The sequence below is a fragment of the Anomaloglossus baeobatrachus genome, chromosome 3 (assembly GCF_048569485.1).
Source record: "Anomaloglossus baeobatrachus isolate aAnoBae1 chromosome 3, aAnoBae1.hap1, whole genome shotgun sequence".
Lineage (NCBI taxonomy): Eukaryota > Metazoa > Chordata > Amphibia > Anura > Aromobatidae > Anomaloglossus > Anomaloglossus baeobatrachus.
In genome coordinates, this window is record NC_134355.1 from 521,124,466 (window position 1) to 521,150,865 (window position 26,400).

Here is a 26,400-nt window from a genome sequence, read left to right on the forward strand (position 1 = left end):
GTGTGCAGGGCTGCCATCAGGGCATTACTACTGTGCCTGGTGTAGGGGGCCCGGTGAAGAGAGGGGGCAAGGCCAGGCCCGGGGTAAATACTTATCTTTAGCCTCAGGCAGAACGGGCCCCTTCTCTTTACCAGGCCCCAGTCACAGCAGCAGAAGCAGCAGCAGAGGGGCCCCGCAGTGTCGCTTCACTACCTGGCATGACTAATTTGCATGTGAAGGGGCGGAGCATGCAAATTAGCCATGTGCTGTAGTGGAGGCAGGCTCAGTGGAGCAGAGCAGGGCGCGTCATCGCTGGGCCGTGCAGCAGGAGGTGAGGTCATCACTCTGAGACCTCATTGCACTCCTGCAACAGCGGCTGAGGTGGCGAGGACGCGGCAGCCAGCGGGGACTGGTAAGCGCTGTGAGCTGAAAATTTGCTGATCTCTGCCCAGGGCCCGCGCTGATCTCTGCCCGGGGCCCGCGCTGATCTCTGCCCGGGGCCCGCGCTGATCTCTGCCCGGGGCCCTCGCTGATCTCTGCCCAGGGCCCGTGCTGATCTCTGCCGGGGGGGTAACGCTGATCTCTGCCTGGGGCCCGCGCTGATCTCTGCCCGGGACCCATGCTGATCTCGGCTTGGGGCCCGCGCTGATCTCTGCCGGGGAGGACGCTGATCTCTGCCCGGGGCCCGCACTGATCTCTGCCGGGGGGGACACTGATCTCTTCCCGCGGTGATCTCTGCCCGGGGCCCGCGCTAATCTCTGCCCGTGGCCACTCACCGACCCCAGCCCCTGTCTTGCTTCAGATAGATCAGGAGTGGGGAACCTCTGGCCTGGCCTCTCTGCTGTGAGCCTCCTGGCCTCTCTGCTGTGAGCCTCCTGGCCTCTCTGCTGTGAGCCTCCTGGCCTTTCTGCTTTGAGTCTCCCTCTGCTGTGAGCCTCCTGCCTCTCTGCTTTGAGCCTCCCTCTGCTGTGAGCCTCCGGGCCTCTCTGCTGTGAGCCTCCTGGCCTCTCTGCTGTGAGCCTCCTGCCTCCCGCTGCTGTGTGCACCCTCCCAGTGCTGTGTGCACCCTCCCTCCAGTGCTGTCTGTGCTCCCTCAGTCCTATTCATGTCTCCAGTCCTGTTTGTGCCCCTCTAGTGTTGTCCGTGCCACCGCCAGTACTGTCCGAGCCCCAGCCCCTCCTGTGATGTGTATATGCCCCCAGTCCCTCCTGTGTTGTATATACAGTGCCTTGCAAAAGTATTCGGCCCCCTTGAATTTTTCAACCTTTTCCCACATTTCAGGCTTCAAACATAAAGATAAAAAAATTACATTTAATGGTGAAGAATCAAGAACAAGTGGGACACAATTGTGAAGGAGAACGATATTTATTGCTTATTTTAATTTTTTGTAAAAAATAAATAACTGAAAACTGGGGCGTGCAATATTATTCATCCCCTTTACTTTCAGTGCAGCAAGCTCACTCCAGAAGTTGATTGAGGATCTCTGAATGATTCAATATTGTCCTAAATGACTGATGATGATAAATATAATCCACCTGTGTGCAATCAAGTCTCTGTATAAATGCACCTGCTGTGTGATAGTCTCAGGGTTCTGTATAAAACACAGAGAGCATCATGAAGACCAAGGAACACAACAGGTAGGTCCGCGATACTGTTGTGGAGAAGTTTAAAGCTAGATTTGGTTACAAAAAGATTTCCACAACTTTAAACATCCCAAGAAGCACTGGGCAAGTGATCATATTGAAATGGAAGGAATATCATACCACTGCAAATCTACCAAGACACGGACGTCCATCCAAACTTTCATCTCAAACAAGGAGAAGACTGATCAGAGATGCAGCCAAGAGCCCCATGATCACTCTGGATGAACTGCAGAGATCTATAGCTGAGGTGGGAGAGTCTGCCCATAGGACAACAATCAGTCGTACACTGCACAAATCTGGCCTTTATGGAAGACTGGCAAGGAGAAAGCCATTTCTCAAAAATATCCATAAAAAGTGTTGTTTAAAGTTTGCCAAAAGCCAGCTGGAAGACACCAAACATGTGGAAGAAGGTACTCTGGTCAGGTGAAACAAAAATCGAACTATATGAGCACAAATGCCAAACAATATGTAACAGTAACACAGCTCACCACCCTGAACACACCATGCCCACTGTCAAACATGGTGGTGGCAGCATCATGGTTTGGGCCTGCTTTTGTTCAGCAGGGACAGGGAAGATGGTTAAAATTGATGGGAAGATGGATGGAGCCAAATACAGGACCATTCTTGAAGAAAACCTGTTGGAGTCTGCAAAAGATCTGAGACTGGGATGGAGATTTGTCTTCCAACAAGACAATGATCCCAAACATAAAGCAAACTCTACAATGGAATGGTTCACAAATAAACGTATCCAGGTGTTAGAATGGCCAAGTCACAGTCCAGACCTGAACACAATCGAGAATCTGTGGAAAGAGCTGAAAACTCCTGTTCACAAATGCTCTCCATCCAACCTCACTCAGCTCCAGGTGTTTACAAAAGAAGAATGGGTGAGAATTTCAGTCTCTCCATGTGCAAAACTGATAGAGACATACCCCAAGCGACTGCAGCTATAATCGCAGCAAAAGGTGGTGCTATAAAGTATTAACTTAAAGGGGATGAATAATATTGCATGCCCCAATCTTCAGTTTTTTATTTTTTATAAAAAGTTTAAAATAAACAATACATTTTGTTCAACTTCACAATTGTGTCCCACTTGTTGATTCTTCACCATAACATTAACATGTTTATCTTTATGTTTGAAGCCTCAAATGTGGGAGAAGGTTGAAAAATTCAAGGGGGCCGAATACTTTTGCAAGGCACTGTATATACCAGAATGTGTCCAGGAGGGGGATGTATATAGCAGGAGGGGCCCAGGATGGGACATATATACCTAAACGGGGACATATATACAAAGAAAGGGACATACAGTTAGGTCCAGAAATATTTGCACAGTGACACAATTTTCGCGAGTTGGGCTCTGCATGCCACCACATTGGATTTGAAATGAAACCTCTACAACAGAATTCAAGTGCAGATTGTAACGTTTAATTTGAAGGTTTGAACAAAAATATCTGATAGAAATTGTAGGAATTGTACACATTTCTTTACAAACACTCCACATTTTAGGAGGTCAAAAGTAATTGGACAAATAAACCAAACCCAAACAAAATATTTTTATTTTCAATATTTTGTTGCGAATCCTTTGGAGGCAATCACTGCCTTAAGTCTGGAACCCATGGACATCACCAAACGCTGGGTTTCCTCCTTCTTAATGCTTTGCCAGGACTTTACAGCCGCAGCCTTCAGGTCTTGCTTGTTTGTGGGTCTTTCCGTCTTAAGTCTGGATTTGAGCAAGTGAAATGCATGCTCAATTGGGTTAAGATCTGGTGATTGACTTGGCCATTGCAGAATGTTCCACTTTTTTGCACTCATGAACTCCTGGGTAGCTTTGGCTGTATGCTTGGGGTCATTGTCCATCTGTACTATGAAGCGCCGTCCGATCAACTTTGCGGCATTTGGCTGAATCTGGGCTGAAAATATATTCCGGTACACTTCAGAATTCATCCGGCTACTCTTGTCTGCTGTTATGTCATCAATAAACACAAGTGGTCCAGTGCCATTGAAAGCCATGCATGCCCATGCCATCACGTTGCCTCCACCATGTTTTACAGAGGATGTGGTGTGCCTTGGATCATGTGCCGTTCCCTTTCTTCTCCAAACTTTTTTCTTCCCATCATTCTGGTACAGGTTGATCTTTGTCTCATCTGTTCATAGAATACTTTTCCAGAACTGAGCTGGCTTCATGAGGTGTTTTTCAGCAAATCTAACTCTGGCCTGTCTATTTTTGGAATTGATGAATGGTTTGCATCTAGATGTGAACCCTTTGTATTTACTTTCATGGAGTCTTCCCTTTACTGTTGACTTAGAGACAGATACACCTACTTCACTGAGAGTGTTCTGGACTTCAGTTGATGTTGTGAACGGGTTCTTCTTCACCAAAGAAAGTATGCGGCGATCATCCACCACTGTTGTCATCCGTGGACGCCCAGGCCTTTTTGAGTTCCCAAGCTCACCAGTCAATTCCTTTTTTCTCAGAATGTACCCGACTGTTGATTTTGCTACTCCAAGCATGTCTGCTATCTCTCTGATGGATTTTTTCTTTTTTTTCAGCCTCAGGATGTTCTGCTTCACCTCAATTGAGAGTTCCTTAGACCGCATGTTGTCTGGTCACAGCAACAGCTTCCAAATGCAAAACCACACACCTGTAATCAACCCCAGACCTTTTAACTACTTCATTGATTACAGGTTAACGAGGGAGACGTCTTCAGAGTTAATTGCAGCCCTTAGAGTCACTTGTCCAATTACTTTTGGTCCCTTGCAAAAGAGGAGGCTATGCATTACAGAGCTATGATTCCTAAACCCTTTCTCCGATTTGGATGTGAAAACTCTCATATTGCAGCTGGGAGTGTGCACTTTCAGCCCATATTATATATATAATTGTATTTCTGAACATGTTTTTGTAAACAGCTAAAATAACAAAACTTGTGTCACTGTCCAAATATTTCTGGACCTAACTGTATATTTCAGGAGGGGGACATTTATATATATATATTACACGTGTTTTTCCAAGAGGGGCAGTGAGACTGTAGGAGGTTTGAGGGGTGGAGGCAGAGCTGGGGTGGAGCCTGGGCGGAGTCCCAAGGGGGACCAAAATGTTTGCCAGTATGGGACCCTGAAATTCCTAGTGGCGGCCCTGTGTGTGTGTGTGGTGATGATGGGGTGCATTTTATTGTGTGTGTGTGTGGTGATGGGGGTGCATTGTTGTGTGTGTGTGTGTGTGTGTAGGGGGTGATGGGGTGCATAGTAGTGTGTGTGTGTGTGTGTGTGTGGTGATGATGGGGTGCATTTTATTGTGTGTGTGTGTGTGGTGATGGGGGTGCATTGTTGTGTGTGTGTGTGTGTAGGGGGTGATGGGGTGCATAGTAGTGTGTGTGTGTGTGTGTGTGTGTAGCGGGTGATGGGGGGTGAATTGTGTTTGTGTGTGTGTGGGGAGAGGGGTGATGGGGGTGCATTGTAGTGTGTGTGTATGTGTGTGTATGTACACCAAACCATTGGAGGACTCTGTTTTATGGAATTTTATCCTTTTCCCTTTGTCACATTTGGACAACAATGACTACAATTTAAGGAAACCCTCTCCTTTCAACTTTTTTCGAATGGACTATTTCATCTTATTAGTATAAATTCTAGGATGGACATTTATCTTATGGATATATATTTATTCGGTATATACAACCAAATTGTGGAGCATTAAGTGCAAAATTGTTATTTCTTTCAGTTATATATTGTTGCCCTTCTACATTTACCTCAGTGGTTACCCCTTTATCTGTGGCTACATTTGTTTATACTAGCTGCCATTTATTGATATATTGCCGGCTGATATTTGTATGTTCCTATATCTCAGTATCCTTCTGAGCTCCACTTGTATCTCAAACTGATCCATCTGACATATGGGTCCCATATGAAATTCATATTTAGATCTGTGCAAATACTCCTTTTTTCCACCTATGCGAACATTTTGCCACTCTATGAATCTGTTGATTTCCCCTGTATGAAGTTCGTCACTCTCTAGACTACACTGTCACTTTAAATTACGAGCGCTGCTGTATTGCTATTTGACACACGCGCAGTAAATATCTCGGGCGCATGCGCAGTATGGCTTTCCATGTACTTGCTTGGCTACGTGTATTTGCGCATGTGCTGTGGCCGTTCCTAACCTTGCATACAGAGGGAAGTCTTTTGCAGCTGCACGCTGACAACTTCCGGACGCGGAGTGCACGGCATGATTGCAACAACAGCGGTACCGGGTTATTCAATCTATTTTCATGTATTTATATGTGTGATTTTGGTTTTACTTTCACTATCTTTCCCTGATGAAGCTCGGTTAGCGAGCGACACGTGTTGGGTGGGATCTTATTTTGGCACCTCTCTACGGCTTCACTTTGCTGCATTACTTATGTCCTTTGGACCTGTTTCTAGGTGACGAACCTTGCATTGTTTCTATTGCATCTTAAGGTATCTAGTTTAACCTGGGTCTCCTTGGTCTGCTGACAGGTTGTACCATCTTATCTATGTTTCTTATTATATTCTATTGTCATGCTTTTCTAAACATATGATCTATACACTAGTACCCTGTTGCTGAGTCGATTGGTCAGGTGTCTGGCTTTTAATTGGTTTTATTGGTGTTTGCACTAAATTCTTAATAATAAAATTATTTTGTTACTATTTTGACTTATATTTGGTGAGTGGAGTGCTTTTTGCCTACTCTTTTTCTTCCCTGTTACAGTTATCAGTAGGTTTTGCACCCTCCCTCACTTATATTATTGTTGTAATCCATTTAGCTGTGCAGCCCTGTTCTCTTTTTGTGGTTATGTGTGTGTATGTGGCAAGTGGGTGATGGGGGTGTATGTGTAGGGGGTGATGGGGGGTGCATTGTATTGTGTGTTTGTGTAGGAGGTGATGAGGGGGTGCATTGTATAGTGTGTGTGGGGGGGGGAGGGGGAGAGGGGGGTGCATTGTCTTGTGCATTTGTGTGGGGTTACAAAAGAGAAATTTGGGGGGAATATTTGGGGACTCCTGACTCCTTTGACAGATGTGTTAGGGGGAGAAGGATGCAATATGTCTGATTTCGGATTCCCTGAGATAAGCTGCCATAAGAGGAGTCTGACAGTGGCTCTCCAATAGAGAACACTGGAGCGCTCAGGTGAGCTGAGTAATGGTGTGTATAAGTTGGGAGAGATAGCTGATGACACAACAATCAACTACTATCTACTGTGTATGGGAGCTATGACTAGGGTATTGTAAAGTGTCTCACGCAGAATAACCACACAACAAGCTGAGTGACGATGGAAATATACGGCCACAGCAACCTTTATTAATTACAATTAAGAACAAACTCAAAAATGACAACCATCATAACCGTAACCTTTACCCTGAAATCCTAGATGGCCTAATCCACTGGACAGCACGAACAAACCATCTTCAGTCGGACCACTCAGACTAGGGGATGACAATTGTCACAGTGCTGTCCCTTCCAAATTTTAACCTGTTTCCCAGGAACCGCCCCGGCCGGAACTTAACCATAACCAAGTATGAAGGGTCAGCATACCTCCAATGTGAGCCCAAACTTCATTAACCAAGGCCATCCCTGATCTCCTCACCTCAGCTGCCATGACATGAAATACAACATAACAATTAAAAAAACACCACCTTCCCGTCGACAACGAGTATAATTTCCAAAAATATTTTTTTTATTTTAAACCACATAAATAAGAACGGGTGGGCGGGTCATTCACCGGTAATTGATCCACACAACAGAATGTCCCAACGGCTCTTCTTCCCTTTATAAAGGTACTCCGTCCTCCTTCTCCCCACCTCTTCCTAGAAGCTTCCTCCAATCTCATATCTGACCCCTAACCACGTGGCCATTCAAATCCTTATAACTCCCTCTATATCCTACTGAGCAGCGCGCCAATTCCTAGTTAACCCCTTCCTGCTCAAACTCCCTATTAACCCCGTATGTGCCTGGCCCTACAAACCCCTGTCATGTCCGCTCTTCTACTATGGCTGCACCCCCACTCCATCACTTCTCTTTTGGCAGTGGTTCATGTGATACACCTCTAGTATAACATCCAGGCCCTCCCCAGTTCATTGACCTGTATTTAAGTCAGTTTAGAGCCATCTTAAAGTAGATATACAACTTTTAAATAATATATAAACAGTAGTGATGAGCGAGTACTAAAAAGCTCGGGTGCTCGAAGTTCGGGCCGAGCCTCCCAAGATACTCGAGTACTCGGCCCGAGCAACGAGCCCAATGTTATCCTATGGGAGACCCGAGTATTTTTGTGAAATGACCACCGGCAGCATGTAGAAACCCTAAAAATGTCACAAAAGTCTCAGAAGAGTGCTCAAATGACATGGCAACAGCATGGGGAAGACCCCTTGAAGCATTTATCACTCAAAAGTCACAGCTGTGAACAATTTTGTCCGCGTTTTACGCCATTTTTACGGACTCACCAGAAAACCTTCCAAAATGACACCAAAATGATTTTTCATGGCGGAAATGTTAAGGGCACATACCCAATAGTGAGATAGAGCTAATGTATGTTACTTTTTGAGATCAATACATGAAAGATTTTACGTAAAACATTGTGTGGCACTCCGATGTCCCTGAGAAGAGACGTACATAAAGGCCTCTGAGTCTAATGTGCCCATTTTGAGGAACTGAGTCTTTGTAGTATTTTCCTTTGCCAGGGCAGTCCAAAATTGTGAGGTTCACCAATGCCCCTGCATACAGACGTGCATGATGGCCTGTAAACCTGAAGTGCCCATTGTAAGGAAGTGGGTCTATTGTAGTATAGCCCTTAGGCGGGGCAGCCAAAAATTGGGAGGCTCCACGTTGTCCCTGCATAGAGACATGCATGAGGGCCTCAAAACATTAAGTGTCCATTGTCAGGAAGTGGGTGTATTATAGTATAGCCCTTTGGCAGGGCAGCCAAAAATTGGGAGGCTCCACGTTGTCCCTGCATAGAGACGTGCATGAGGGCCTCAAAACATTAAGTGTCCATTGTCAGGAAGTGGGTGAATTATAGTATAGCCCTTAGGCAGGGCAGCCAAAAATTGGGAGGCTCCACGTTGTCCCTGGATAGAGACGTGCATGAGGGCCTCAAAACATTAAGTGTCCATTGTCAGGAAGTGGGTGTATTATAGTATAGCCCTTTGGCAGGGCAGCCAAAAATTGGGAGGCTCCACGTTGTCCCTGGATAGAGACGTGCATGAGGGCCTCAAAACATTAAGTGTCCATTGTCAGGAAGTGGGTGTATTATAGTATAGCCCTTTGGCAGGGCAGCCAAAAATTGGGAGGCTCCACGTTGTCCCTGGATAGAGACGTGCATGAGGGCCTCAAAACATTAAGTGTCCATTGTCAGGAAGTGGGTGTATTATAGTATAGCCCTTAGGCAGGGCAGCCAAAAATTGGGAGGCTCCACGTTGTCCCTGGATAGAGACGTGCATGAGGGCCTCAAAACATTAAGTGTCCATTGTCAGGAAGTGGGTGTATTATAGTATAGCCCTTAGGCAGGGCAGCCAAAAATTGGGAGGCTCCACGTTGTCCCTGGATAGAGACGTGCATGAGGGCCTCAAAACATTAAGTGTCCATTGTCAGGAAGTGGGTGTATTATAGTATAGCCCTTAGGCAGGGCAGCCAAAAATTGGGAGGCTCCACGTTGTCCCTGGATAGAGACGTGCATGAGGGCCTCAAAACATTAAGTGTCCATTGTCAGGAAGTGGGTGTATTATAGTATAGCCCTTTGGCAGGGCAGCCAAAAATTGGGAGGCTCCACGTTGTCCCTGCATAGAGACGTGCATGAGGGCCTCAAAACATTGTTCCCATTGCAAAGGAGCGGGTCTCCTGTCGTTGTAATGTCCATTCTGCAAAGAATGGGCGAAAAAATTTACCACTGGGGGTATACCTGAAACAAAGGCCTAACTCTTGTAACGGTCATCATGGTGGCGCATGAGGAGAAGGAGGAGCAGTCCAGCGATTATCCAAAGTCCAGAAGTGTGTACCCATGGGTGACTGGAGGTACATGGCAAATTCCCGTTACAAACTTTAAATTCCGCTCTCATTTGCTGGTGGTGTGGTGAAGTCTGGCCCAATCCAACCCTTGTTCATCTTGATCAGAGTCAGCCTATCAGCATTTTCAGTTGACAGGCGGGTGCGTTTATCTGTAATGATTCCACCTGCGGCACTAAAAACACGCTCTGACAAAACGCTAGCGGCAGGGCAGGCCAGGACTTCCAAGGCGTAGAGAGCCAATTCATGCCACGTGTCCACCTTGGATACCCAATAATTGTAAGGCACAGAGGAATGTCGGAGTACAGTTGTTCGATCTGCAAGGTACTCCTTGAGCATCTGGGCAAACTTAGGATTTCTTGTGGCACTACCCCGCACCTCAGGGGCTGTGGTACGTGAGGGGCTGAGAAAACTGTCCCACATCTTAAAGACTGTTCCCCTACCTCTGGCGGATTGGACTTGTGCCTCTCTCGGCTGTACGCCTTGGTTGTCCACTGATTCCTGACCTATGCCGCTAGCGTTTTGTGAGGGGAATGCTTTGCCTACTTCCGTGACTATGGCCTTCCGGAACTGCTGCATTTTGGTTGACCTCTCCGCCTTGGGAATAAGAGACATAAAGTTCTCCTTGTAGCGTGGGTCTAACAGTGTTACCAACCAGTAATGATTGTCGGCCAAGATGTTCTTAACGCGAGGGTCATGAGACAGGCAGCTTACCATAAAGTCAGCCATGTGCGCCAGACTCTTAACAGCCAGGACTTCAGTAGCCTGACCAACACGTTGACTGAACATGCTGTCCTCCTCCTCCTCCTCCTCATCTACCCTGTCCTCTGGCCAGCCACGCTGAACCGAGGATATGACTGGTGTGCATGTCATATCCTCAATTTGGCCGGAGATTTGCTCCATGTCTTCATCATCCTCCTCGTCATAGTCCTCCACTGCACGTTGTGATGAGACGAGGCTGGGCTGTGTGTTATCACCCACACCCACTACTGTTTCTTGCTGCAACTCATCGCGCTCCGCCTGCAATGCATCATGTTTGGTTTTGAGCAGAGACCGTTTTAGAAGGCAGAGTAGCGGTATGGTGACGCTAATAATGGCGTCATCACCACTCACCATCTTGGTGGAGTCCTCAAAGTTTTGGAGGATGGTACATAGGTCGGACATCCATCTCCACTCCTCAGGTGTTATGTGTGGAGTTTGACCCATTTCCCGACGGCTTAGGTGATGCAGGTACTCAACAACTGCCCTCTTCTGCTCACATATCCTGACCAACATGTGCAGAGTTGAATTCCAACGCGTGGGGACATCACACACCAGTCTGTGAGCCGGAAGATGCAAACTGCGCTGAAAGCCGGCAAGGCCGGCTGAAGCAGTAGGTGACTTTCGAAAATGTGCAGACAGGCGGCGAACTTTTAACAGCAGATCAGACAGCTCTGGGTATGACTTTAGAAACCGCTGAACCACGAGGTTGAGCACATGGGCCACGCATGGAACATGTGTCAGCTGGCCTCGCCTCAAAGCCGCCACCAGGTTCCGGCCATTGTCACACACGACCTTTCCTGGCTTTAGGTTCAGAGGTGTGAGCCAGTGATCTGCCTGCTGTTTCAGAGCTGTCCACAGCTCTTCTGCATTGTGGGGTTTGTCACCTATGCAGATTAGCTTCAGCACAGCCTGTTGCCGCTTCGCCGAGGCAGTGCTGCAGTGCTTCCAGCTTGGGACTGGTGTGGAGGGTACAGTGGATGAGGATGCGCAGGAGGAGGAGGAGGCTGAAGAGCATGACATTCCGGAGCTGTAGAGTGTGGGTGAAACACTGACTGAGGTAGGGCCTGCAAACCTTGGTGTGGGAAGGACGTGTTCCGTCCCTCGCTCAGACTGGGTCCCAGCTTCCACAATATTAACCCAGTGTGCCGTCAACGAGATGTAGCGGCCTTGCCCACAAGCACTTGTCCACGTGTCTGTGGTTAGGTGGACTTTGGGTGAAACAGCGTTGTTCAGGGCACGTGTGATGTTTTGTGACACGTGGTTATGCAATGCGGGGACGGCACACGGGAGAAATAGTGGCGGCTGGGGACCGAGTAACGTGGGACAGCTGCCGCCATCAGGTCGCGGAATGCTTCTGTCTCCACCAGCCTAAAAGGCAACATTTCCAGCGCAAGCAGTCGCGAAATGTTAGCATTTAGAACTGTGGCATGTGGGGTGTTGGCAGTGTATTTGCGCCTGCGTTCAAAGGTTTGCTGAATGGATAACTGAACGCTGCGCTGGGACAAGGACGTGCTTGATGATGGTGTTATTTCTGCGTAGGCAACTGCAGGTGCAGGACCGGAGGAGGCTTGTTCGCAGGCAGCATGGACAGGGGATTGGTTCGCATGCACAACCAGCGAAGACGTAGCAGTGACATCAGCAAGCACTGCTCCTCGACTCTGTTGTACTTCCCACAAAGTCGGGTGCTTGGCTGACATGTGCCTGATCATGCTGGTGGTGGTCAGGCTGCTAGTTTTGGTACCCCTGCTGATGCTGGCACGTCAGGTGTTGCAAATGGCCTTTTTAGAATCATCTGGAGCCAACTTAAAAAACTGCCAGACTCGGGAAGACCTAACATTTGTACAGGCACCTTGTGTCGTGTTGTTGTTCCGGGGAACGGTTGCCTGACTTCTGCCTGGAGCCACCACCCTGCTTCTTACTGCCTGTTGGGATGCTACGCCTCCCTCCCCCTGTGCACTGCTGTCCTCGCTCTGCATATCCTCCTGCCAGGTTGGGTCAGTTACTGGATCATCCACCACGTCGTCTTCCTCTTCCGCACCCTGCTCCTCCTCCTGACTTCCTGACAATTGTGTCTCATCATCGTCCACCCCTTGTTGAGACACGTTGCCAACTTCGTGAGAACGTGGCTGCTCAAATATTTGGCCATCTGTACATACGATCTCCTCATGACCCACTTCAACATGAGCTGGCGAGAGGCCAGAATGTGCGAATGGAAACGTGAACAGCTCTTCCGAGTGTCCAAGTGTGGGATCATTAATGTCCGAGGACGTGTATTCAGCCTTGTGGTAGGAAGGAGGATCAGGTTCTGAAATGTGCGGTGCAGTATCACGGCTACTGACACTTGACCGTGTGGAAGACAGAGTGTTTGTGGTGGTGCCAATCTGACTGGAAGCATTATCCGCTATCCAACTAACAACCTGTTGACACTGGTCTTGGTTCAAGAGCGGTGTACTGCTGCGGTCCCCAAGAATTTGGGACAGGACGTGCGAGCGACTAGATGTGGCCCTTTGTTGTGGCAAAATTAGAGCTTGCCCACGACCTCGGCCTCTGCCTGCACCACCATCACGTCCACTTCCTTGTTCCTTGCCAACGCCCTTGCGCATTTTGCAATGCTGTGCTGACGTGTATTCACTAGACTTGGGCGTTATATCAAAGTTTGTGCAAATCGTGCACCTGTACGCTGCCACCGACAGGCACACACGTGCGGTTTTTAAATGCAAGCACGGACGCACTAAGAACCTAACAGATTTTAGGAGCAAAAATTAATGACGAGAACTCTGACACTATCAGCCACTGCTGACTGACGTGTATTATACACTACACTTGTGCGTTATATAATTGTTTGGTAAAAACGCACACAAGTGCACCTGTACGCTGCCACCGACAGGCACACACGTGCGGTTTTTAAATGCAAGCACGGACGCACTAAGAACCTAACAGGTTTTAGGAGCAAAAATTAATGAGAACTCTGACACTATGTGGACTGTTTTAGACTGTGTACACCAGCCCCAGATATGATGAAGGCTGGTATACGGTCACCACTAGGAATGGCTATATACCCTGCCTGCCTGCCTGCCTGCCTGTATACTGCTACAATAGTCCTGACAAGGACTCTTTTGGTCACTAGCCTGTATTCCGACCTGGCTATACCCTGCCTGTATACAGCAACAATAGTCCTGAGAAGGACTCTGCTACTGTACTCCGACCTGGCTATACCCTGCCTGCCTGTATACAACTAGAATAGTCCTGAGAAGGACTTTTGGTCACACTGTTTGCAGCCCTGCTACGGAAATAGCTATAAAGGGCCGCAAACCTTTCCCTGAAGCAGCGACACTCTCCCTGCACTGACTGTCTGGATAGCTGTGAGCAGAGCACAGCGCGCCCGCCGGTATAAAGGCTCGGTCACGCTGTGCAGGCCGGCCAATCACTGCAATTCCACAACTAACAGGGCTGTGGCATTGCAGTGGTCTGCCAGCCAATCCCTGCATGAGGGCTGGCTCTCAAAAGAGCGCCAACATGCAGAAATGAAGACCACGAGTACAGCACGAGTATCGCGAGATTACTCGGTCCCCGCCGAGTAGACCGAGTACAGTGATACTCGTGCGAGTACCGAGTAGTAACAAGCATGCTCGCTCATCACTAATAAACAGTTAAAAATGTCCTGGCCATGAAGCCAGTAGTGTAGCAAGTGTCCACTACAGGCACTCAATGGCTACAGAAGTCACCTTGCTGAACACTGACAAAAAAAAGGCCAAGAGGACCGCCACCGCATCGGATCTCATTTTATCCTATTTGTATCTGATATTACATTTTTTTAGAGGTTGTATAACCCCTTTATACCTAGACATTTTATAGCCATTTCTGCTTTCTTCATTCTTAAAATCCAAAGGCAGATATTCTTTACCACCTACACTGTACAGGAATGAACCCTCAATAATCCTAACTAGTTCATTGCATTTCACCTTATCATGAAACGCTCATTTTGTCATCAATTTGAGCCTTTTTTTGTTCAAAAGGAATTGAATCCAATAAAGAACAGTATCATTTTTATTCTATAGTTCCAAATTTTGGTCAATGACAAAGAGGACTTTAGCTCTTTGATTATTCTTCAGTCCATATTTTCATAAATAATTCATCTGACTTGATGAAATTAACATATATTTTGGTTTAAATGTCTTTAGAGTATTGTGTGAGTATTCTGTCCTATTAGATATGACATCTAGTGAAGGCATATAGTCATTTTCATATACAGTCCACTGTTTACGGTGGTCTATAGGTTGTTCAGTGATGACATCTTAGTCCTGTCCTACACTTCCACAACTATTATATAGAATATATAGCTTATATATAATGAATTATTTATAATGGAAAAGTATGATAAGCAGTAAATACAGCAAACATTATGGAGTTACAACACAGGAACATAAAGACACTTAGTGCCCTGTGAAATTTGTTTGGGTATCACATATCTAAACATTCAGATGCTTTCATAATGTGTTGAATGATAACAGAGAATGGGAAGTGGAATATGAGAAGTCATTAGTTTGCAATCCTTTGTGTATGTGCCTTTGTCCTCCGTGGGCATTATCACAGCTATGACAGATTTGAATAAAAGTGGGTTTAAAGGTTTTCACTGTAGGACAAGATGCCAAGAAGCCGAGCATTCCTGATAACCTTTATTACATTGCCATGGCAGAAAGGTTTACCCAAATCCCCCTAGTTTGTTTTTTTAACCATTAATGCTCCTATCATTAATTTTGACTTACAGTATATAATACACAATAAAATTACAATGCAGTAACACATTCTGCTGTCTCATGCAATAGATATCAGAAACTGGAAATGGAATCTGTTAACTGCGACCATGTCTCCAAAAATGAAAAGCTTGTGACAGTTAAAAATTAAAGGGTTTGTGCACCTTAAAGTTTTTTTTCTTTTTGCACTGCTATAGTGGTGCTTTAAATCTATGTCCCCTGTCCCCGGCAGTCTTATACTCACCCTTTGTCGTCTTCACCTTTTTTTCAGCATCGCTCCAGTCCCACAGCGCCATCTTGTGACCTTAATTTCGGACTGGCCGGCAGTCAGAAGTTACGTCACAAGCTCCCAATGCAAGTCTATGAGAGCCAGAACTAGGCCTTCATAGACTTGTATTGAGTGATGACCTCTGGTGCACTCCATGAAAAGCTAGAGCTGCCGCCAGGTCACAATCTGCCAAAGACTAACAGGAAGTGATGCAGTTAACAGATGAAGATACCAGAGGGTGAATATAAGTGGTGAAATTTAAAAAGCTGGAGTAGTGCTTTAAGATTGTTCTTTTTTTTTATTGAGATCTCACATGATATGTCATTGTCCACTGCTATTACAACCTCAATTTCCAAAAAATTGTGGCATCGTGAAAATGTAAAGAAAACAATAATGCAAGTATTTGAAAATCTTGATTTTGCCCACCTACGTGGATGGCGTCCGAGGCATCATCCACGTTAATCAGCACAAAAGCAGGGCGAAAGGAGGGACAGAAGGTGCAGATTAGGACGCTCATCAGACCGGATCAGACAATTTGCATACAGGGCGGCAGATTTTATAAAGGTATTTGTGGGGTCTACAGTGGGGGTCAGGGGGTAACATGCACCTTTATAGAATGCAGCACAGACGCTGCTTAAGGTGCTAGTTTTAGTTTACTCTCTCCCCACTTTAGATGGTTAAGGAATTAACTGGAAATGAGATCTGTGGCTGGCCCTCACTTCTTTTTAATTATTCAACCGTCTAAAGGTGGGGACAGAGAGGCTGGCATTGATTGGACACGGGGTTCACATGTTATAACAAAGTCACATGAGCCCTGGGAACGCGAGTTCTGACTGTCAGAGTAAATGGAGACAGAACAGGGACCCCTAAGCTGGTCATAAGACTGAGACTCTGCGCTATCCCTGATCTCTAAGATAGGTTTGATGGAAACCAGGTTCAAGCCCCCAGCGTGACCCTAACTCCTGTCGGGACCTTGATTTTACTCCCCTTCTCTAACACCCTCAGGGCAGGTTGGAAAACACAAAGACAAAACCCCACAAAACGGCACAGACAAGGGAAAATTGAAACTCATACACACAGCACTCAAAACACACAGGAGAAACAATATGTGTACCGGGTGGGCAATGCAAAAGGGGAGAAAGTAATGCACAACAGGGGAACGCTCACAACACTCAGAAGTGCAGCACGAATCACCATATATAGGAAAAGCACCAAAACCAGGATCACTGGAGTAAAAACTGAAGCTATCATCGGCACCACCTGGAAGGAAGCAGTGCCTTAAGTAGGAAAGTGGCAGCTGTACTTGGCAAATCAGCAACCTGAGCACTTAGGAATTAACTCCTGCATAGCTGAAGACCATTGAACCTGAACCAGCCGGCGCCTAGTGTGACGCCCTGGGCAAGCCAGGGGTCACAGGTAATAATACCACCACACCCTACACCCCGGATAGGTACACCAAAGCTACACAGAAATCCTTGTTGCCTTCCTCCAGGGGCTGATGTCCACACCAGGGGGTGGGCCAGGCGGTTGGCTCCGCCCATCGAGGAGTTCACAGCCCTGGAGGCGGGAAAAACCAGTGAGATCAGATCAGTTTAGGGGAGAGTGAAGAGTGAAGTGGTGGAGGAGCAAGAGAGAGGAGTAAAAGTGGAAGAGAAAGTGACAGTTGAGAAAGCCTGAAGTTGGTCCGGGTGTGTGCCCCGGACTGAGAACAGCAAGGTTAGCAGACGGCGGTGACCGTCTGCAGGAGAGGCTGCTTGGAGGTTGCCGAAAGGACCGTGGACAGGTGGTGGCCCGGCGGTACCGGAGCGGTATACGAAGAGAAGCCAGCACCATTGGCAGGGGCCTTTCGGATCCCGGCAAGGCTAGGAGTCACCGTGAATTTGCCAAATCCGTCAGTGAAGGGGACCTCTGGGTCTCCCAACAACCAAGTCCCGATTGAAGGCAACAGTCCAACCGTTAGAGAGAGACACCGCCACCGCCAAGGCACCAGTTTCTCAGGGCCAGCGCCTGCAGGCAAAGAGGGGCTCCTCCGGCCCATATCCAAGCCGGGGAGCGGGTTACCGGTGGGAACCCATCGCTACCAACATAGACTTAGGTGCAGGAAAAGGGACCGTCACCATCAACTACTGGGGAAAAGCAACAGCAGCCGTCCGTGGGAACCGTCTTTCCAGCCGTGTGTTTTACCGAGAACTGTGTCCCCGTCTCAGGCTGAGTGAGTACCACAGTGCCGTGAGGCACAGCGCTGCCCCCGTGTCCCTGCACCCCACCAAGCCCTGCAGCGGCTCCGCCATCCCTCATCCCCCAACTCATCACCGGGCCCCGGGACGACCACCCCCTACCCACGGAGGAGAGAACCAACAACTTTGCTGCTCCCTGTCACCGCTCCCGGGATCCCCATACAGAGCAGCAGTGGTGTCCATACAATCACCACAACCGTGGGTGGCGTCACGGACAATAAACTATCCCAAAAACCAAACCCCTTTCACCCCGGGATCCGGCCCATCGCTCGAGCCACCGAGCAGCAGCAGGCCGCAGCAGCAGCGGCAGCCGGACCCGAGCAGTGGGAGAGCGCAGCGTCCCCTCCTCCGCCCGCGACAACTTGGCGTCACGAACAGGATCTTACCGCTCTGCCGTTGGGTAGAGGTGCGCCTTGTGACCGCCGGAGGTGTCCGGCCGGAAAATTTCAGGAGTCGCCATCTTTGGAGCGAAGAGTTCCCGCTCGAGCGTCTTCTCGAGTAGCGGAGGCGCGAAGGCCAAAACCCCGCCCCGATAGAGGAGGGGCCGGAAAGAGGCTAAGGGGGACGGAAACAAGATGTCCGCGCCCGACGGAGCCGCTGGAGGAGCGGTGGTCGCAGCCGCAGTGGCACCCGTGGATGGGAATGGGCCTGCCCAGGTCCCGGCCGTGCTGGCAGGAGGTGCCGCGGCCCCCGCTCTCGCTCAGGTGATGCCATTCTCCTTGCCCTATGTGCCCGGAGCTACCTGGCTACCGCAGTATGACGGGAGACCTGATGCTTTACAGGTCTTCCGGAAAAAGCTTAATCCGCTTTTGGAATTGTACCCCCTGACCGATAAGCAACGTGCAGCGGTAGTGCTGGGCCAGCTAACCGGCGCGGCTGAGCAGGAAGCGGAGACCTGGGCCGAGGGAGACCGGTTCTCTGTAGCCACCATCTTTGAGAAGCTACAGACTGCATTTGAGACCCGTACCGAAGCTAAGCTGAGGATGCAGTTTTACCAGTGCCGGCAACGGTCTGTGGATAGCATTCGGGACTACGCTTTACGTCTGCAAACCGCCCTTCGCACCCTAAAGCGGGTAGACACTATCAATGAGGCGGACAGCAACAAGATGTTAGTAGAGCAATTTGTGCAGGGGATGAGGTCCTCTGAGGATCGCAAACAGCTCCGGCTGTGGGCCCTGGAACACCCTGATGTGGACTTTGCTGTGTTAAAGGAACGGGCCATTAAAGCACTGCAACCCCCAGCTTCAGAAATCTCGGAGCCAGCCCCGTGGCCAATTGAGACGGCCTCTCCAATGCCTACAGCTCCCAGCAGCACAATGGAAGAACTGGCAGCCCAGGTTCGCCGCATGGATGGAGACCTCGCCAAGATTCTCGCTGCACTCCAACCTTTGACCAGATCCTAGCCTCCAACCAGGATACAGCTCGCCGACAGCCCTGAGGATGTTCCCTGGATGCAGCGGAGAAGTGCTAACAACTCACGGAGCAGACCTCCAACCTGCTACAAGTGAAGCAAGCCTGGCCATTACTTCCGACAGTGCCCGTTAAACGGAGTAGAACCCCATGGCCCCCCAGACTGGCGGGACCGGTATATCGGGGCCCGGCCCATCATCCCCGTGGCTGTGGACGGCATACCGGTGATGGCTCTCTTGGACACTGGATCACAGGTAACCACCATACCATACACATTATACCAGCGGTATTGGGGGACAGACGAGCTGGCACCCCCAGATACTAGTATAACACTGATTGCTGCTGATGGACTCCCATTGACCCAAGTGGGGTATAAACAAGTGGCTATGACAGTGGGGCGAGCTGAACAGGGTATGATTGTGATCATGAATGAACCCAGTGACCATAACCCGAAGATAGTGCTAGGAACCAATGTGATGGAGCACTGTATGGGTGATGTGTTGGCCCTACTGCAGCAGCTGGCCGCCACGGCGGCGGGGAGCCGACAGAGAGCTGTGCAGCGTGAGATCCGAGCCTTGATGTACCGCCAGCATGTAAACTCAACAGGAGGAGAGATTGGTGGAGTGAGAGTGATGGATGCTGCTCCATTGATTGTACCCCCTAGGAGTGAGATGATGATTTGGTGTAGAGCGGCAGTAGGGCCTCAGGGGCGTGACTACCCTGCCATGATAGAGCCCATGCCCTCCGAACACTGGCCCACCGTAATGGCCGCCCGAGGGGTGGTAGATGTAAAGAAGGGGAGAGTGCCCGTGAGGGTGCTGAACTGTGGGGAGGAAGAAGTCAGGCATCCCCGGTATGCCACCCTTGCCAAGCTGCTCACCCTGGATTCCCACACTATCCACGAGGCAGCTCCCCCAGTCTCCCCACCTACTACCAGCACTCACCCGCCCCAAGGGGAGTTAAATGAGTGGCACCAACAGCTACACGTGGGCACTGACGATACCCCTACACATCACAAAGAAGGGGTGTACAGGGTGGTGCGGGAGTATGAGCAAGTTTTCAGCAAACATCCATTAGACTTTGGGCAGATCAAAGGGGTCCAACACCACATCCCCACCGGTGAGCACCCCCCTATCAAAGAGAGGTACAGGCCTATTCCCCCTGCGCATTACCAATGCGCCAAAGATATGTTGAGGAACATGAAAGAGGCAGGGGTTATTCGGGACAGCTGTAGTCCCTGGGCCGCCCCGTTGGTGCTGGTCAAAAAGAAGGATGGCACCATGCGGATGTGTGTGGACTACCGGAAGATTAACCACATAACGCATAAAGATGCTTATCCACTGCCCCGTATCGAAGAGTCTTTGGCCGCACTGAGAACTGCAAATTACTTCTCTACCCTTGACCTCACTAGTGGATACTGGCAAGTGGCAGTGGCACCGGAGGACCGGGAGAAAACCGCCTTCACCACCCCAATGGGGCTCTGTGAATTCAATAGTATGCCGTTCGGGCTGTGCAATGCCCCTGGAACCTTCCAACGGCTGATGGAGTGCTGTCTGGGACATCTAAACTTCGAGACCGTCCTGTTATACTTGGATGATGTGATTGTGTACTCCCAGACGTATGAAGCCCATCTGGAGCACCTGGCCGAGGTGTTCGCGTCCCTTGCCAAATACGGGATGAAGTTGAAGCCCTCTAAGTGTCACCTGCTGAAACCCAGAGTGCAGTACCTGGGGCATGTAGTGAGTGCAGAAGGTGTCGCCCCCGACCCTGAGAAGATCACTGCCATCCAAGGATGGCCAAGACCAACCAAAGTGAGGGAAGTAAGGCAGTTTCTGGGTCTGGTGGGGTACTACAGACCAAAGGTGGTAGACCCATCGGAGCCCCACTGGTGTGGGAAGAAAGGCATGAGGAATCCTTCCGCCAGCTGAAAGAGGCCTTGACCGGAGAAGAGGTCCTAGCGTACCCTGACTACGGCTGCCCATTCGTCCTCTACACAGACGCCAGCAATGTGGGATTGGGGGCAGTCCTGTCCCAGGTTCAGGACGGGAAGGAAAAAGTGATTGCTTATGCTAGCCAAAAGCTCCGGCCAACTGAAAGGAACCCTGAGAACTACAGCACCTTCAAGCTCGAGCTCTTGGCACTGGTATGGACTATCACTGAGCGGTTCCGCCACTACTTGGCCGCAGCAAAATTCACCGCTTTCACGGATAACAATCCGTTGACTCACCTGGACACGGCCAAGTTGGGCGCGTTGGAGCAGCGGTGGGTGGCTAGGCTAGCCAACTATAACTTCACAATCAAATACAGGGCTGGTCGTGTCAACATTAATGCTGATGCACTCTCTCGGATGCCCCACTTGTCAGAAGAAGGGTGCGAGGATGACGACCTCGAAGAGATCGAGTTGCCTGCATTTCACCAGCCACCAACTGAGAAGGTACATGTCCACCAACAACGGGTGAACCTGGATCCACTGCCCAGTCAGGAGTGGCAGGAAGCTCAAAACCAGGCGCCCGCTGTCCGCCTAGTCAAGACCCTGGTGGAACGAGGCTCTGTTGGGATGGACCCTGCCGCCCCAGCTGAAGCCCAACGCTTGTGGAAGGAACGGAACCGGCTGTACCTACATCAAGGGAAGCTGTACCGTGAGCTGATCAACCCGAAGACTCATGAGAAAATCCGCCAGTTGGTTATTCCCCAAGCTGATGTGCCCACTGTTTTGCAGGCATACCATGATGGTGCCGGACACTTTGGATGGAAGAAGCTGGAGATGCTGTTGAGAGAGCGGTTCTATTGGAGTGGGATGCGGGAGTCTGTAGAGGCCTGGTGCCGAGAGTGCGGTCCTTGCACGCTGAGGAGGAAGGACGAGGCCAGCCAGAAGGCGCCCCTACACCCGATCATTACACATCAGCCGCTGGAGCTGGTCGCCCTGGACCATGTCAAGCTCACCCCCAGCTGAAGTGGGTACGCCTACGCGTTGACCATAGTAGACCACTATTCGAGGGTCATGGTGTTTGTCCCAGTCAAGGACCTAACTGGTCGTACTGCCGCTAGAGCGTTCCAGGCTTATTTCTGCCGACCACATGGATACCCAGAGAAAGTGCTTACTGACCAAGGCCCGGCTTTTGAAGCAGAGGTGTTCCATGAGTTCTGCCAGTTGTACGGCTGCAAGAAGATCCGGACCACCCCTTACCATGCCCAGACCAACGGCATGTGTGAGAAGATGAACCACTTGGTCCTGGGACTCCTCAAGACGTTACCGCTGGAAGAGCGGAACCTGTGGCCAGAGAAGCTACCCGACTTGGTCGATATGTACAACAACATCTCGTCCAGCTCAACGAAGTGCACCCCAGCATATCTGATGAGGGCTCGCCTCGGCCGACTGCCGGTGGACCTGGAAATGGGATTGGAGGCCCCAGAAGCACTCCCTTCGACAGCTGAATGGGAAACTCGGCGGAGGGTACAATACCGGCAGATTCAAGAATATGTTGAGAAGAACTTGAGTCAGAGTCGGGAACTGCAGGAGCAGCGCTTCAATCAAAAGGCGTCTGCTGGCCCTTTTCAGCCCTGAGATGTTGTACTGAAGCGGAAGAGGAGAACCCACAAGCTGGATGATCAATGGGAACAAACCCCGTACGTCATACAGCCCACAGGATGGGAAGATGGGAAGGCCTACCAAATCAGTCGTGACTAAGGGGGCACTTTGGCCACGGTTTCCTGGGACCATCTGAAAGGTGCCCACCAGCCTTAAGAGCGGCGGCTGAAGTACCGGTTCCCCCACCAGCAGAGAAGGCAAAATAGGTGATCCACACTGCGATGGGAGACTTCCCAGCAGACTGGCCTACACAGAACGGCGCGGTGATTCTTCCAGTGATACTGTTCCCACAACCCGTGGATGAAGGAGTGACGGAGGCGATCAACCGTGAGTCAGTGCCAGTGCCCAGGGATGAACCTGTACCCAGCTCCCCTATGCCTCTGCCTGCCCCACACGATAGCAGGGAGGAAGAACTGATTGTTCCCTCTGCCCCACTGCCTAGCCCCACGTACACCGGACCCCGGAGGTCCACCCGTCCCAACCTAGGTAGGCCCCCACTTAGGTACAGGGAAACCGTTCTTTAAAAGGGCAGGGGGGAGAGAAACTGTGTGTGTTTAAAAGTTTAAAAGTTTTGAAAGAGAAAAATGAAAGTGATCAACTGATGGAGTAACCTGATCGTCAGCACTGTGATTGAACCGGCCGTTGCCGGCACCGTTGTCCCCGAGGGGACCATCCACAGTTTATGCATAGGGAACTCTCTATGAACAGGCCCGAGAACTTGCAGGGCAACCACAAATGTTAGTGGGTTGTAAATAAAAATGTTGTGTTGCAGCTAACCGTTACCGCCTCCGGAGAGGCAGATTGGAGGGAGGGCCCGCAGTGGAGCAGGCTGGGGCCCAGCCACCACCGGAACCGGTGGCTACCCTCTGGAGGGGAAGGACAGATCCCGCTCGGGTAACTGGTTCAGGACTGGGGTCAAGGGGTGCTGCCTGTTTCTTAGGGGCAGCATCAGGGCCAGGTTACTTGGGTGGGAGAGAGCGGCAGTAGCAATCGTTAAAATGTTACCGTAACGTTTAAGAAAAGTGCCTTCCGCTGTGGGATGAAGTTATTATACTTGTCTTGTGTTTTTTTATCTTTTCAGAAAAATAAAACCGGTGTTGGACGGGCAGCCCGCGGACGGTCTGCATTTTGCTAAGGGGGAATGTGACGCCCTGGGCAAGCCAGGGGTCACAGGTAATAACACCACCACACCCTACACCCCAGATAGGCACACCAAAGCTACACAGAAATCCTTGTTGCCTTCCTCCAGGGGCTGATGTCCACACCAGGGGGTGGGCCAGGCGGTTGGCTCCGCCCATCGAGGAGTTCACAGCCCTGGAGGCGGGAAAAACCAGTGAGATCAGATCAGTTTAGGGGAGAGTGAAGAGTGAAGTGGTAGAGGAGCAAGAGAGAGGAGTAAAAGTGGAAGAGAAAGTGACAGTTGAGAAAGCCTGAAGTTGGTCCGGGTGTGTGCCCCGGACTGAGAACAGCAAGGTTAGCAGACGGCGGTGACCGTCTGCAGGAGAGGCTGCTTGGAGGTTGCCGAAAGGACCGTGGACGGGTGGTGGCCCGGCGGTACCGGAGCGGTATACGAAGAGAAGCCAGCACCATTGGCAGGGGCCTTTCGGATCCCGGCAAGGCTAGGAGTCGCCGTGAATTTGCCAAATCCGTCAGTGAAGGGGACCTCTGGGTCTCCCAACAACCAAGTCCCGATTGAAGGCAACAGTCCAACCGTTAGAGAGAGACACCGCCACCGCCAAGGCACCAGTTTCTCAGGGCCAGCGCCTGCGGGCAAAGAGGGGCTCCTCCGGCCCATATCTAAGCCGGGGAGCGGGTTACCAGTGGGAACCCATCGCTACCAACATAGACTTAGGTGCAGGAAAAGGGACCGTCACCGTCAACTACTGGGGAAAAGCAACAGCAGCCGTCCGTGGGAACCGTCTTTCCAGCCGTGTGTTTTACCGAGAACTGTGTCCCCGTCTCAGGCTGAGTGAGTACCACAGTGCCGTGAGGCACAGCGCTGCCCCCGCTCCCTGCACCCCACCAAGCCCTGCACCGGCTCCGCCATCCCTCATCCCCCAACTCATCACCGGGCCCCGGGACGACCACCCCCTACTCACGGAGGGGAGAACCAACAACTTTGCTGCTCCCTGTCACCGCTCCCGGGATCCCCATACAGAGCAGCGGTGGTGTCCATACAATCACCACAACCGTGGGTGGCGTCACGGACAATAAACTATCCCAAAAACCAAACCCCTTTCACTCACGGGCGAGGAGCGCCGCTTGAGTCCCCGGGATCCGGCCCATCGCTCGAGCCACCGAGCAGCAGCAGCAGCGGCAGCCGGACCCGAGCAGTGGGAGAGCGCAGCGTCCCCTCCTCTGCCCGCGACACCTAGCTCTGGCTGAACAATCCAGAAGCCTCAGGTTGCTTGTCAGTCTCTGTAGTGTGAATAGAGTCTGACGCCACAGTGTTAGTAGGTGTGTGCAGAGCTGAATATCGCATGACACTGATACATGGGGGCGATCATGGGGAATGAGAAGGGGTTGCTCAAGTAGTAGACAATCCTTTTAAGTGATATAAAACAGACCTGACCATTAGAAGCTAAGAACAAATCAACACAAATATTATTATCACAGGCAACTTTGCCATGGTCTTTAGCAACCTAAAAATCCAAAACAGAAGATTAGACTGGTTACAGATTTTTCAATTTATATCAGTTGATGGTTTGTAAGAGGAACTTAAGACACCCACATAATTAAAACACTTTCCTACTTAACAACAATGTAATGTGCTGAGTTTATGGAGGTCAGAACTTATCAACTTTCATCTCCATTTTGAAGCAATGAAATGCAGCACAATAAGGCATAAAACAATCTCTTCTTTGAGCACAATTCATACATGTAAATTATTTATCCCGAGGAAACAGATATTTTGTCCCAGACAGAATTTAACATGTGTTTTGTTATAAAAAGGGCAGATGATCTATATTTATAAAGTGAGGAAAAAGAACAGACAAGAACGTCCATCTCTGATAAAACTTTAATCAAGAGGTGTCGGTGTGAGCTTACAGCCCGTTCTCAATGGTGACACTGTCAGTAACTTTCTGTCTGGCCTTTGTTGGGGATGCAATATCAACCCTTTATGTCCATTATAAAAGAAGGACCCAATTATTCCTCTTCTCTATGTTCCCACCAGCTTCAAATGGACAGGAGACCTTTGGACAGAGACTCCAGCTTAAAAACAATGGAACTGGAAGACATTGCAACCAGAATTTCTGCTTTGGATAAATGGAGATCAATATTCAGTTCTCAAGGGTGAGGCGGGTAATCCTATTGGGGGGTATATTATATTGCCAGGACTCATATGCTGCTCCAGATTTTGCAATAAGTTTGAAAGAATCTATTACTTTTATTTCTTTCAGATTGGAGATCAGAACTCCAGCAATGCAGGTAATTCAGGTCAATGTATTGTGATAATATCTATTGACTTTTGTATCATCTTGGCTTGTGCATAACTGATAGAAATGGATGACGAGTTATCCCTGTTGGAGAAGTCATTGTCTTTGTTGGATATAGTATGTGCTTTATTCCACATTTCCAGAAGAGAAGCACAATAAATACAGAAATATTTTTTCCGAGAAATTAACAACGATCTGACTGACATACGGTATATACATGTGTGTGTCTGTGTGTGTGTGTGTGTGTCTGTGTGTGTGTGTCTGTGTGTGTGTGTCTGTGTGTGTGTGTGTATACAATTGTTACAATGCATTT

General features: G+C 49.6%; 1 protein-coding gene across 1 annotated transcript in view; it reads left to right on the forward strand.

Moving 5' to 3' along the window:
* MINDY4B (MINDY family member 4B) overlaps positions 1-26,400 on the forward strand; it is a 111,936-nt gene that overhangs the window by 19,991 nt on the left and 65,545 nt on the right. Inside the window, exons 2-3 of the mRNA XM_075338590.1 lie at positions 25,826-25,944; positions 26,052-26,079. Of these exons, the coding sequence (XP_075194705.1) occupies positions 25,832-25,944; positions 26,052-26,079 (141 nt within the window). The 5' untranslated portion in view covers positions 25,826-25,831. The remainder of the gene's footprint in view (positions 1-25,825; positions 25,945-26,051; positions 26,080-26,400) is intronic.